This window comes from Pelophylax lessonae (assembly GCF_965119305.1).
Source record: "Pelophylax lessonae genome assembly, chromosome: 3".
In the NCBI taxonomy this organism is placed as follows: domain Eukaryota; kingdom Metazoa; phylum Chordata; class Amphibia; order Anura; family Ranidae; genus Pelophylax; species Pelophylax lessonae.
Genome location: NC_138770.1, coordinates 171,917,684 through 171,932,449, shown reverse-complemented (window position 1 = coordinate 171,932,449; position 14,766 = coordinate 171,917,684). Strand labels below are relative to the sequence as shown.

General features: G+C 40.1%; 1 protein-coding gene across 1 annotated transcript; it reads right to left on the bottom strand.

Moving 5' to 3' along the window:
* Positions 1 to 5,375: 5,375 nt before the first annotated feature.
* On the bottom strand, positions 5,376 to 14,465 carry LOC309549393 (alpha-1,4-N-acetylglucosaminyltransferase-like). Its single transcript, XM_082249640.1, has 2 exons — positions 13,847 to 14,465; positions 5,376 to 5,970 (listed from the first exon to the last, which is right to left on the bottom strand). Exons 1-2 carry the CDS (start codon positions 14,423 to 14,425, stop codon positions 5,383 to 5,385), a joined length of 1,167 nt encoding a protein of 388 aa, XP_082105766.1. The 5' UTR covers positions 14,426 to 14,465; the 3' UTR covers positions 5,376 to 5,382.
* Between the last annotated feature and the right edge of the window lie 301 nt (positions 14,466 to 14,766).

Genomic DNA, 14,766 nt, shown 5'->3' with positions numbered 1-14,766 from the left:
CATTTGCCACATGGGTAAAACCCATTCATGTCTGGGAAGATTTTCGTTATTGTTGGTTTCTCCACAGGATTTTGGGCTACTAAATTCTTAATGTTCGCCGCTTTTTTGAAGATGATTTTCGGTTTTTGGGGTATCACAGGTCCTAGGACCTTACCATTCTGTAGTACCCCCCAATATTTTCGAAATACATGATTGAGCCATTTATAACCTGAAGAAAACTTCGTAACGAAGGCGAACTCGTGATGAGACCGAGTTTTTTATAGTTTTGTTTTCTTAACTGGTCAATGCAGATTGTTCAATGAGGCTCATTTTCTGTATTTCCTCATCCATCTCTCGTGGGTCATACCCTTTTTCCACGAATCTTCCTTTTAAAATCAATGCTTGTTCCTGAAAGTCTGTTTTTTCTGTGCAATTCCTTCTTATACGTCTGAATTGCCCTTTAGGGACTGCGTTGAGCCATGTAGGGTGGTGGCAACTGTCTAGGGCAATGAAGCCATTTTTGTCTGTCGGTTTAAAATAAGAACGGGTGGCAAATTTGTTCCCTTTTCTAAAAATGGTTAGATCTAGAAAATTAATGGAACTTTTACTGTATTGATATGAGAATCGGATTCCCCAACTGTTACAGTTGAGGTTCTTCATAAACTTCTCAAGAGATTCTTCATCCCCCCGCCATATTAACAGTGTGTCGTCAATATATCTTCTCCATATCACTAGTTCCTTCACTTTTTCTGAAAAAATATTGCGATCTTCCCATAAGGCCATAAACAAGTTGGCCAAGCTTGGAGCAAACTTGGCCCCCATTGCAACGCCCGTTTTTTGTAGATAAAACTCGTGATTATAGTAAAAATAATTATGTTCCATCCCGAAGACAAGTAGGTCAAGAATAAATATTTTTTGTTTAAAAGGAATTTCTAAGTTTGCATCTAAAAATGTCCTCACCGCTTCATAACCCAGTTCGTGTGGAATCACAGTATAGAGAGATGTTACATCTGCTGTAACTAGCAGTACATCTTCTGATATTTCTAATTCTGTAATTTCTTTGATACACTGGGATGTGTCTTTCAGATACGCGGGAGTTTCCTGTACAAGCGGCTGAAGAAAGAAGTCCACATATTTGCCAATTCTTGAAGTTACTGAATCGATCCCGCTTACTATAGGTCTTCCCGGGGGTTGGGTTAGGCTTTTGTGAATTTTAGGGAGATAATATATAGTGGAAATTCTTGGGCACAAAGGGACCAGGAATTCTTTCTCTTTTTTGTTCAAAATGCCTTTCTTATGACCTTCTTCAACAAGTTTTTCAAGTTTCTTCTTGAACTTAACGGTGGGATCTTTCTTCAGTACCTCATAAGTTTGTTTATCGGATAAAAGGTTGTCCATTTCTTTTATGTAATCTTTCTTATGTAACAGGACGATACCTCCCCCCTTATCCGCTGGTCTTACTATCAACTCTTTATTTTCACACAATTCCTTTACGCCTTTGTTTAAATCATGTTGTGAGTTCCTTTCCATTTCTTTTGCTTCTAATTCCTTAATCACCAAGTCCCGAAAAATAGTCACTTGTTGACTGTGTAAACCTGGAGGGTTGAATAATGAAGCATTTCTTAATCCCGAAGGTATTGAAGAAGTTGGCTGGTATGAAACATAATTCCTTTCACCAGCTTTCGAGAGGAAATGTCTCTTAACATTTAATTTCCTCACGAATTTGTGGATATCCACAAAGGTTTGGAACTTATTCAAGGCTTGTTTTGGGGCGTATTTAAGTCCTTTACTTAAAGTGTGTTCTTCGGACTTCGTTAATTCGATGCCACTCAAATTAAATATGCCCTGTGTGTTAATAGGACCTTTATTCTTTTTAGAGCCACCCCTATTTCCTCTCTTGTTTATTTTCTTTTTTTGCCTTTCTTGTGGCCTTGTCCTAAAAAATTCTTCTTATTCTTAATGGGTTTTTCACTTCGTGGGGTATCAAAAATATCTTCTCTGGTTTCATACCTTTCATTCCTCAGAGGTTCAAACCTGTTCTGAGAATTTTGAGGGTAGAACCTGGGAGTGTGTGGAGAATCGGAATAATTTCCCATATAGTCCATCGGGACCCTTTTGGGAGATCTAGATCGAGATCGTCTAGGTTGTCTCTCTCTGGAATAATATCCATGTTCTTGTTCTCTCCTATGTGGTTCTGGACCCCCTGAACGGGAGCTGTCCCTTTTCTTTTCTGCTTTCTTCTTCCCTTTGTTATTGGATGAGTTCTCCTTTAAAGGTTTAAATTTTTGGGGATAATTCGAAGTCTTAACTTCTGTGGCACTTTTAGAAGTGGAAGCTTCTTGATTATCCACTTTTTTGGTTTTGGTTGCCCCTTTGATTTCTCTAAAACCCAAAGGGACAGTGCTTTTTTCCACCGTATTATCATTCGTAGCACTTTCCATTTTTCTCTGTTTCTTCTTCAGTTTCAATATTGAGTTGCCATTTGAAGACTCTACCCGCTTGGTAGTCTTCTAGATCTCTGAAATATTTTTTCCTTAATTTTGAATACCCAATCATGGACAGATGTAATATGCAAACAGACATTTGCTTATTTCATGATTGAATAATGGAAGTGTAAAGTGTTTTTTCTAATTTGACAAGTCCAAGGCAATAGCTAAAAGCAAACTGTTGCAAACCGTCATCAATTACCACCTATTCTGGACGTGATGTCACCGACAACATGGACGTAACAGCAGCTACCCAACCTCAATTAATTTTAACAATAGGCGTCATCAGGATGATGCCTATTGGTGAAATGCTTTGAGGTCAGCTCGTTGGTGTTACTTCCGTGTTGTCAGTGAAGTCATGTACGCAATAGGTGGAACAAACGCCAAATCCCGGTGGGGCAGAACACTGTTAACACTGGCTGTTTGTGTTGGTGCCGCTTTTGGCATAGAATAATGTAAGTACATTTAGTTGGCTTGGTTTTGATTTGGTGTATTTAAATAAACATGCTGCACTATCCATCTACTTATATCTTTTTGGATTCATAAATCCTGTTTGGATGTGAGAGAGGAGCTGTATAGGAGGGCATATTATATGATAAAATTATTTCACCTTCCTTGCTGCTATAATTCCAAGGCTGAGAAGGTGTTTATGGCAATGTGAGTCTGGTGAGTTGTTCTGTTTACCATACGTGGTGGAGAACTTTATTTTTGAGTGAAGATGCACAGTTTATGGGACTATTTCACATATAATGTATATGGACAGTGGTTGAATTGCACAAAAATTATCTGCTGAAATAGTAGAAACTATCTCATAGGTAGTAGACCTATGTAGAAACTATCTCTATATAAGCACTTTTCTTTGAAATATCGTGGAATATCTTGAGAGGATTCACCCCGATCTAGATAAGCTCCTGTCTGTGGAGTGGGTAAGAAGAGGAGTGGAAAAGGAGAGCCATATGATTATAATTACAAGGCGCATTTCTTTATATATTGAGGTGAGCGGTTAGCACACCCCTAGGGGGTTCTAAGGAGTAAGAAGCACCCCTATTATCACTTGGTGAAAGGTAAGGGTCAAATAGTGAAGAAGAAAACAGAAGAAATTCCGCTTATGCGGGTTTAATGATTTGGACATTATTGGGACACTATAAGCACCTTTATTCACTTATAAGCACTTTATATTTACCTGCTTTCTATATATGTGCATTGAATGAGCACTTGTCACTTTATTTCACCTTCAGTTTATCGATTTATAGTTAAGTTCATTTTTTGTGATGACAACACTAGAGCACTTTATATAGATTGTATGATATATTGGAAGCATATACACCTTTATTGTTTTATTGATTTTAGGTGATTTTTTAAGTGTGTAGATTTATGATTATTTATTGACTTGGCACACCATTATAGAGATAATTTATTCAAATTTTATATCACTATATAATTTTTACACTGTTGTATGAGAATCATTTAAGTCTTCCCTGAAGCGCGATCCCCCCCCCCTTTCAACTTGTTTATACACTGTCTGGCTCACAAAACGGGTATACGCAGCTTTAAGAGGTGTTTTATATACAGACTTAATCCTCTAGATAGCGCTAGACTCACATCACTATCTATAAACCTATGAGATAGTTTCTACTATTTCAGCAGATAATTTTTGCGCAATTCAACCACTGTCCATATACGTTATATGTGAAATAGTCCCATAAACTGTGCATCTTCACTCAAAAATAAAGTTCTCCACCACGTATGGTAAACAGAACAACTCACCAGACTCACATTGCCATAAACACCTTCTCAGCCTTGGAATTATAGCAGCAAGGAAGGTGAAATAATTTTATCATATAATATGCCCTCCTATACAGCTCCTCTCTCACATCCAAACAGGAATCATGAATCCAAAAAGAATAAGTAGATGGATAGTGCAGCATGTTTATTTAAATACACCAAATCAAAACCAAGCCAACTAAATGTACTTACATTATTCTATGCCAAAAGCGGCACCAACACAAACAGCCAGTGTTAACAGTGTTCTGCCCCACCGGGATTTGGCGTTTGTTCCACCTATTGCGTACGTGACTTCACTGACAACACGGAAGTAACACCAACGAGCTGACCTCAAAGGGGGTTCTAAGGAAAGAGAAGCACCCCTATTATCACTTGGTGAAAGGTGGAGGTCAAATAGTGAAGAAGAAAACAGAAGAAATTCCGCTTATGCGGGTTTAATGATTTGGACATTATTGGGACACTATAAGCACCTTTATTCACTTATAAGCACTTTATATTTACCTGCTTTCTATATATGTGCATTGAATGAGCACTTGTCACTTTATTTCACCTTCAGTTTATCGATTTATAGCAAAGTTCATTTTTTGTGATGACAACACTAGAGCACTTTATATAGATTGTATGATATATTGGAAGCATATAAACCTTTATTGTTTTATTGATTTTAGGTCATATTTTAAGTGTGTAGATTTATGATTATTTATTGACTTAGCACACCATTATAGAGATAATATATTCTAATTTTATATCATTATATAATTTTTACACTATTGTATGAGAATCATTTAAGTCTTCCCTGAAGCGCGATACCCCCCCCCCCCCCCCCCCTTTCCAACTATCTCATAGGTTTATAGATACTGACATAAGGATTTCTAGTTGAGAGAATAGTTTGGAGTATTTTGGTATATTGGTATACGAAAGAGTTTGCTACATGTTTTGTATTTTGTAAAGTATCACAAGAAGGTTTTTAATATCTTTTAGGTGTGTATGCACGAGTATTATATTTACAAACCCCCTTGGCATCTATAAGATCTGACAAAAAATCTTAATTGTTTTTTTTTTTTTTACCAAGATTTTCTTGTGATTTGCATATTTATATCTCTAATAAATAAAAAAATACAGTAATTTCTCTTTATACCCGGGTCACTTTTCCAGCTAATTCAGCATATACTGAAGGGCAATTCTTTTGGTATAGGTGCTCCACCAATGTCTTACTTCCAGGGACCATTGTTCTATGAGCCCCTCGATTTGCATAATTCCAGAGGTGCAGAGCATAACAAGTGTCAAATGTCGGTTCTTTGTCCCAAACCTCATAGTACCGATTTAATGATTCGGGTCCAATAGGATAAAAATGTCCAGGGCTCAAGATAGTGATATTGCCACACAAAAAATCCTCTTTTCCAGTAAAGGAAGCCATATTACAAAACTGATTTCGAATACGAGTAAACAAAAGTGGCCCTTGGTAGCCCCATATTTCACCATGATAATTTTGAACAAAGTCTTCCATACATTTCCAGGTGAACTTATGGTGGGAAGGGAAACCTAAAACAGCATTGCTAGAATATTGCTTTGACTCTGCAGCCAGAAAGTTGTGATGTGGTATGGGTCGAAGTGATATGAAATCAGTGTCCATGTAAATGCCACCATGTTTCCAAAGCAAGGCTAGCCTGCAGGCATCAGAACTGACATGAGCCCAGTATATTTCTTTTGCTGGATCAACCTGCAAGTAAAATTGAGAGCCAATTAGAAATAATTAAAAATAAATAAATAAGAACCAGGTTTCCAGTATTTGAATATATTAATAGCCAAAATGTATTGTTGCACTTTTTAGCTGTGACCAAATGCATCTCCTCCCTTGTGTATAATAGGACTGTCACATTAAGAATACCTAAAGTTGCTGACACATAAAAAGTACAGGCATGTAACCTGGAGTTGTCCCAGCAACTGACTCTTAGCACTTGGCATCTTACAGAAAGAGTACACAACACTGCGCATGTGCCTCAGGCCGTGTTCAGAATTTGTTAACAGGAAGCTGTTTTATGGCTGAAGGAACTTAAAAAGTCCTTTCCACTAAAAAAAAATAAACCTCTACCTGCTAGCATTTTTTTGAAGTTTAATTCTGATTTTAGGTCACATCAAATGGTTTGAAGGGTTTAGGTGCAACAGATGACAGGGAATTCTATAGAAAGAGGGTGTACATGAAGTGTTCCTAGGCAGACTAGGTAGAGTAGATGAGCAGGTAGGAGAAGTCTGGCACAAAATGGTGATGTACAAATCTATGAGGGTTAGAATTATAAGTTAGAGCATTTGTTTTGTAATTGTCACCAAGTGGAGGAAATTAAGGAAGTAGAAAGAATAAAAGAATGTGTGTGTGTGTGTACACGTGTATGTATGCATATGAGATATACATATATACACTATATTACCAAAAGTATTGGGACGCCTGCCTTTACACTCACATGAACTTTATTGGCATCCCAGTCTTAGTCCGTGGAGTTCAATATTGAGTTGGCCCACCCTTTGAAGCTATAACAGCTTCAACTCTTCTTGGAAGGCTGTCCACAAGGTTTAGAAGTGTGTCTATGGGAATGTTTGACCATTCTTCCAGAAGATCATTTGTGAGGTCAGGCACTGATGTGGAAAAGAAGGCCTGGCTCACAGTCTCCACTCTAATTCATCCCAAAGATGTTCTGTGCAGGCCAGTCAAGTTCCTTCACCCAAAACTCACTCACCCATGTCTTTATGGACATGCTTCGTGCACTAGTGTGCAGCCATGTTGGAACAGGGAGGGGCCATGCCCAAACTGTTCCCACAATGTTGGGAGCATGTAATTGTCATAAATGTCTTGGAATGCTGACACCTTAAGAGTTCCCTTAACTGGAACTAAGGAGCCAAGCCAAACCCCTGAAGGACAACCCCATACCATAACCCCCCCCCCCCTCCACCAAATGATTTGGACCAGTGCACTGCAGAAGGTTCTTTACACGGTACAAATGCGCCCTTTTACAGGCAGACTAAGTAGACCCCCCAGGCACTATACTTAAAGCAGAGTTCTACCCAAAAATGTAACTTCCGCTTTAAGGCCTCCTGACCCCCTGACATGCCACATTTGACATGTCATTTTTTTTTTGGGGGAGGGGCGGGTACCTAGATTTGACAGGTAACCACTCTCACTTCCGCTCCGGCCACCTAGGCAGCTCAAGCAGAAGTTCTCTTCTCCCCCTCCCTCCCTGCAATCTTCTGGGACACGTCAGAGGTCCCATAAGATTGCCTGTCCACTCAGGACGGGCAGCGTGACTCGCGCATGCGTAGTGCACACCTGGCTGTGAAGCCGCGAGATGTCACAGCCAGGTGCCCACACTAGAGATGCTGGCGCCATGGGGAGAAGAGGGAGAGAACCAAGGCTCCAGCTGGCCGCATCACTGGACTGTGGGACAGGTGAGTGTGTGTTTATTAAAAGTCAGCAGCTACACTTTTTGTAGCTGCTGACTTTTAATAAACACAAAAAGGGGGTGGAACTCCGCTTTAAAATATTTTTTAATTTTTGTTGTTTCACTTTAAGCATCATTAAAATCACTGCTCCTTTAAAAGAGATCTTTTTTAAAAGTATTTTTTCACATCGATACATGTTCCCCAGGGCGGTACCTGGACCCCCATACCCATTCTATGGCTAATAACTTGCATATAAGCCTTCAAATTGGGGACTTTTGATTTTTTTATGTTTAGGTCCCAAAGACTTAAATAGAGTTTGCGGCTCGGGTCCAAACTATTTCCCTGTTTGGGCGTTCTGTTGCAAACCGAACCAGGGGATGTTTAACCCATCACTATTCAGGAGTTCTGACAGACGTTGGTGCCAGCTGTCAGAATACATTTGAACACACAGCATATTCTTTCATCTGCACTGTATAGTGTGGATGAAGGGATCTGTTAGATTTTTTTATTCAGCTTACAATCTATCAGTGTATGACCAGCTTTACTGTGACCCTGTTAAAGTTACAGGAGAACTGGAAAAAGGGAGTATTTACTGCCTCTTTTTAAAGCAAGAGGGGCTTTAAAATAAATTGTGAATGGGTCAGTTAAAAAATAACCATTAAAACAGAATCACTGTTTAACCAGTTGCCGACTGCGCACAGTATATTTACTGCGGCAGTCAGCCCCGGCCAGGCAGAGTGACGTAGGTCTACGTCGCTCGCCTGTCACCGGGTTTTGAGCCAATAGCAGGCACAAACTACACTACGATCGTCGGTAGAGCGGGAGAAAGGCGGAGCGGCTTATGTAAACAAGCCGCCTGTCATTCTCCCCTGTGTAAAAATGGAGATCAGACTGTTCTACTATGTAGAACCGTTGATCTCTGTTTTTACACTAGTAGCCATGTCCCACTACAGTTAGAATCACGCCCCTAGGACACACTTAACCCCTCCCTGTCCAATACAGTTAACCCCTTCCCTGCCAGTGTCATTTTTGCAGTAACAGTGCATATGTATAGCACTGATTACTGCAGTAATGTCACTGGTACCCCCAAAAGTGTCAAAAATGTCAGTCAAGGGTCCGATCTGTCCGCCGCAATGTCACAGTACCGCAAACAAAATCGCAGATCTCCGCCATTACGCGTAAAAAAAAAACAACAAAAATGACAAAAATCTTTCCCTTTGTTAGTAAACGTGATAACTTTTGCGCAAACCAATCAAAATACGCTTTTTGCGATTTTTTTTACCAAACATATGTAGCATAAAACAAATTGGCCGAAAATGTTAAAAAATTTAGATTTTTACATTTTTTTTGGGGGGGAATTTCATATAAAAAAAAGTGAAAAATATTGTTATTTTTGCAAAATTTACTCTCTTTTTTTGTTTATAGCGCATGATCAAAAAATCGCACAGGTGATCAAATACCACCAAAAGAAAGCTCTGTTTGTAGGAAAAAAAGGACGTGAAATTTGTTTAGGTACAGCGTCGCACGACCGCGCAATTGTCCGTTAAATTCACGCAGTAAAAAATCACAAAAAATCGCAAAAAAACCCCTGGTCAGGAAGGGGGTAAAATCTTCCGGGGCTTAAGTGGTTAAACAGTAGTTTTTCAAGTTGACAATGTGGCATTAGTACTATTTTAACTGTCTCATAATAGGAAAAAGCTCTAGAGCCCCAACAGCCTTTGACAACCAAGCATATAGCAGTCTTTTTATATCAAAGACTTCTCTATCATTATCCATTTGATTTTCTCTCCTTATTCGCCAAAATACGTAAGATATGGCAAACCAATATATTACTAGTCCTTAGATGTGGTGGCTGCATTCATTTTCTTTTTTGAGGATTTTTCTTTTATTTTCACCTGGTGATCTTGACAGTAACACACTTCTTTTCCTACACACCTCTCCTTCATAGTTCATATGGGAAGGTGTTTTGTTAATCCACAGTGTGAAAGGGCAACAATATTAAAAGATAATAGTCAACAGAGGAAGAGAGCGCAGAAGTTGCAAGCTCTCAAGATTTCTGGCAGGATGAACAGCAATTTTTTATGCCCTTATCAAACAAAGATATAAACAAATATTTTAAATGCTATATTTTTTTAGGCCAAAAGAGAGATATATATATAGAAAAAGTTCATTGTTGGGGTTTCCATATGTTAGCAGCATGGGGTAACTGCATGTTGACAGATTTGTACTGTTTTACATGTGGGTTGGTGCTACCTCATGTCCAGAAGCCAAACTACTTAACTGCGGTCCCACATAGAGAAAGATAATGTCTTATACACATGCCAGTGAAACGTGTCCTGATGCTGACAACAGAATCATTTTAAGGGGAATATCATTGAGCGCTGATTTCCCTCCACCAGCTCTTCTCACACTGTACACATTAAACTTCATTGTTCCAGCTCCAAGGCAAGGGGTGAAGCCACCATGCCTAATTTGCAAGGCTTTGCACGCAAGTGATTCCAGGCCCAGTCTCTAGGAGGGTTCCATTCCGCAGCAGGCCCTAAGATAGGGACTCAGCCACTGGTAGGATATGCCAAGTCCCAGACTACCCCTTCCTAAAGAACCTTCGTCACTGGCCACCATCGCTTCGTCTCCAGAACGGCCTGCTCCTCCTTTTTACTCTCTTCGCTCTACAACCCAAAGGGTTAATGTGTATACTTGTATTCTTATCACCATTACTCCCGTCTCACATCTTGACACAAATCGTCCTCACTGATCACCTCGCATACACGGACAGACCATAAGGTCTGACCTCCTGCTGCATATATCACCTCATAAACAGGAAGTGACACACTCAGGGAAGGAAAACTACAGCAATGAATATTAACCCCTGCCACACGAAAGATTAAAGGGAAACTCCAGTAAAAAATGCATTTTTTCCTATTAATAATATGTTAAATATCTTTATCTTTGATATTATTCTTTTTCTTGGTAGCTGCTTGTGTAGCTTAAAAATCCTTATCTAAACTAGACAAACAGCTTCTTCCTGTTCCTCACCACCTATGCTATCTCCCTTTATCTGAATTTGATAAGCTTTCTTTCACTTCCTGAAAAGGTTGTCAGTCTTTTTAAGATAGGCATGACTTGCACTGCCCAGCCCCGCCCCGCAGAACATGATCTCCTCCTGTCTTCATAGCTTTGTTTAGCTAACAGCCTCTCCTGAATGAGAGTGAGATATAGAGGGAGAGAGAGAGAGAGTGGGAAAGGGAGGGGGGGGGGGGTCACGTGACCGGCGCAATATATGAAAGGAATAAGGTACAAAGGAACATTTTTACAGATCGATTTCTATTGCTTATTACATGTGAGTAGTAAGTTTTAGGCTCTATTTCCACTAATAAGACTCGTCATGCGACTTTGGACGCATAAAGTCGCATGGCAAGTCACAGCCCATTGATTTCAATGGCACCCGTTCCCATCTATGCCACTTTGAAAATCAGTGACTTTGAAATGCTGCCTGCACTACTACTTTGATGTGACTTTGATCCAGAGAGTGTAAAATTGGATCAAAGCTGCACTCAAAATCGCACAATGTAAGAGTTGCACTAGTGGAAACGTAGCCACTAGGCTAGAGTGTGACTTTGAGGGCAGGTTTGATCCAACTTTACACTCTCCAGATCAAAGAGTGTCTTTGGAAGATTGCTGGATGGCCCAATGGGACCTCTGGAGTTTTAAATTGGGGTGGTAGAGGATAGGGCATGAAGACTGGTCTATGTCTTGGTGGATGAATGTATGGTCAGCCAGTTATTAAAGCGGAGTTCCACTCAAAAGTGGAACTTCCACTTTAGGTGGTCCTGACCCCCTGGCATGTCACATTTGGCATGTCATTTTGGGGGGGCAGGTACCTAGTTTTGACAGGTACCCCCTCCCACTTCTGCTCGGGCCACCTAGGCTGCTCGGGCGGAAGTTCTCCCCCCCCCCCCCTTCCTCCCTGCAATCTTCTGGGACTTGTCACAGGTCCCAGAAGATTGCCCATCCATTCAGGACGCGCAGCACGGCTGTGAAGCCACAAGCTGTGACAGCCGGGTGCCCGCACTAGAGATGCTGGCGCCACGGGGAGAAGACGGAGAGAGAACTGAGGCTACCGCCGGCCACATCGCTGGATCGTGGGACAGGTGAGTATGTGTTTATTAAAAGTCAGCAACTACACTTTTTGTAGCTGCTGACTTTTAATAAACACAAAAGACAGTGGAACTCCACTTTAATTTGCAGCAGTGGATAGGAGTAGGAGGCTTTAGGAGTTGAGGGCAATGTTGAGAGGGATGGAGGCTGGTGGGGATGGAGGAGGTTGGAGCTGGAAAGACATAGGGACAGAAGTGACAGTGGGCAGAGGGAAGGAGGAGACTAAGAACCCAACAACACATTACTGCCAGCACTCCCCACAAACACCTCTGCATACTGTAACCCCTCCCACACCTGCACTCCTATCCCAAATACAGTAGGTTTCCCCTGCCAGCTCTGCACTTCTCCTTTCTACCACTGCCATCAATACTCCTCTTGCATACCTCTGTACCCCTAACAAATCTCAGCCATAATTCTTGTCACCACTGTACCATCAGCACCATGTTTTTCCACCACCCAGGTCACTTATACTGCCTGCAATTACTTTGGGACTTACAGTTAAGAGATCTTCTTCTTTCTGCAGTCGGACTGCCCAAAACAAGCTGTGCTGCTGGGAAGGGTCAGGAGCAGGGTGTGGTTATCTGCAGGCTCCTTGCAGGGATTGGAACTTATCTACAGACCTCCCCGCTGCCTCGCCACAGATCTGATCTGATCCTCAGTGTCTAGTCACCATGGTGACCAGGAGAAACAGCAAGAACTGCACATTGCTGAAAATTGGGACCCAGCCCGCCAGGACACAGTCATCCTAGGACAATGGACCAAGGCTAGGCTGATGCATGCAAGATGAGAGAGAGGAGTGAGCGGATACAGTGAAGATAAATCCAAGCTTACGTCACTTCCAGTATCTGTTTTGGGTATCAAAGCATTTGCCTGCGCAGATGCTTAGTATTGGCATTGATACCAATGCCAGTATCAGTATCGGTGCAACCCTAGTATTAAAAAAAAAAGTGCACAGATCTTTTTTTGACAGGTTAGGCAGGATAGGTGGGGGGAACATTTTAAAGAATAGGTATAGTTAAAAACGCTGTCTCGGTGCAGCCATCTTAGACGTGGGCATCTGAAACCGCAGTGTAATCTGCTGTGTCCTTCCTCCTGATTCCAGGGAGTGTTTGGGAGTTCTTCCTGATTCCAGCCTCCTGGGTGTGATGACAAACAGCTCCCAGGATGCAATGCAAAGGCGGATGTGATGTCGGTGGCCGTGGCCACAGAGGGGGGAGAAGGAGGAAGTACAATCAAAAATGCCCTGAAAATAAGGTAAGGAACCCCCGAAAAAAAATTAAAATGCCCAATTGTTGATCAGCATAGCGATAGCGAGCACTCCAGGAATCACTAAAGTTGCAAAATAGGCCGGAACTCCGCTTTAAAAATGTTTTAAACTTTTTTTTTTTTTTTTTTCCAAAATGTGGACTTTTTAAGTTTTATCTTCTCAAAGAAAAATATCCCACTCTTCACAATAAAGCTTTATTTATGTTATCAGTATTTAGAATGCACATATATTTGTGGGCATCTCTTTTTAGGGATGAGGCGTACAAAGGGCAAAATAGAACCAAAATATCTGATTAACATCTTGAGAATTCATTGAGTATTTCCACTACATTCATCAAACCAGATATTGATATGTTAGATTATCAAAAGCAATGTCAAATATCACACTAGTATTATGTTGCCCTCTTTTACTTTTGTAATAAAAAATACTACAAAAAAAAAGAAGTTTTATTACTCAGATAGGTACATTTAACTATATCAGTGATAGTGAACTTGTGATCTGCCTGACTTTTTCTACACATCAGCTATCCTTATTGTTAGAGTATTGTGTATGTGTAGCCCAAGACAATTCCTCTTCTTTCAATGTGGCCCAGGAAGGTCAAAAGGTTGTTATAGATTAACATGAATGATTAACAGTAGGTCCAGTTAAAACTTTTTTGAAAAATATTATAAAAATATAAAATATTATAAAAATATAAAATATTATCCATTCGGTAGAAACAATGTAATAAACAACTGACCTTTTGGTACCAGGAGAGAAGTGGTGTGTCTGCTAAAATCGCCTCCATTTGCAGAGGAAAGAAGTAGACATTCTTAAGAGATGAAAATACTGAAAGGTGTTTCTTTTGAACTTCCTCAGCATTTGTTTCAGTCAGTCCTTTCATGTAAAAGACCACTGATCTGTTAGGATAGTGGTGAGCTGCTGATTCAACGGCACATAGCACCAGTGATGTTGGTGGCAATTTATCTGTAGTTTCCACAAATATGATAGAATCACCACCTTTTAAAACATCAGAAGGGCTTAAATCTTTGGAGGGAATATTCGATATTGGGATTACTTCAATAAATTTTTTTTCCAATGATGTTTTGTTCTTTTCGTGGTTTTCAGCATCCTTTGCAGTCAACACTTCAGTAGTTTTTGTTTCTGCAGGCTCATGATTGTTCTGGGGTGGTAACAATTTTGACTTTAAAGTTTTGATTGTATCATTTTCAGAGAAAAAAGATACATAGTGCAAGTATTTATTGTTAAATTTGGCTTTGTATAAGAAACCAACGGCTAACAAAAGAAGGACGATCACTATCTTCTGGGTTTTTATCATTGTTGTAAAGTATGCTTGTCAGTCTGCAAAAGAAAGCATAATTATTCTTCAGAAAAACATGACATGCTCATACATGTAATAGATGATTACAAATTGTTTGTATGTGCATAGGTGTTATATAAATATGTGATATCCAAAGAGTCTTTCTATAGTCAACACATTTTTTGTTGGATAAAGTAGAAAAGGATCAGAACCTTTTCCAGGTTTTATTGCTGTTTAGTGCTCTATTAGAAAGACTTCTCCATACTTACTGTCCCTGGCAAGCTTTTAACCAGACAGAAAGTGAAGTGATCTCTCAAACTGTAACACAGACAGAAATAAAAGTGTATTCTGTTTCATTA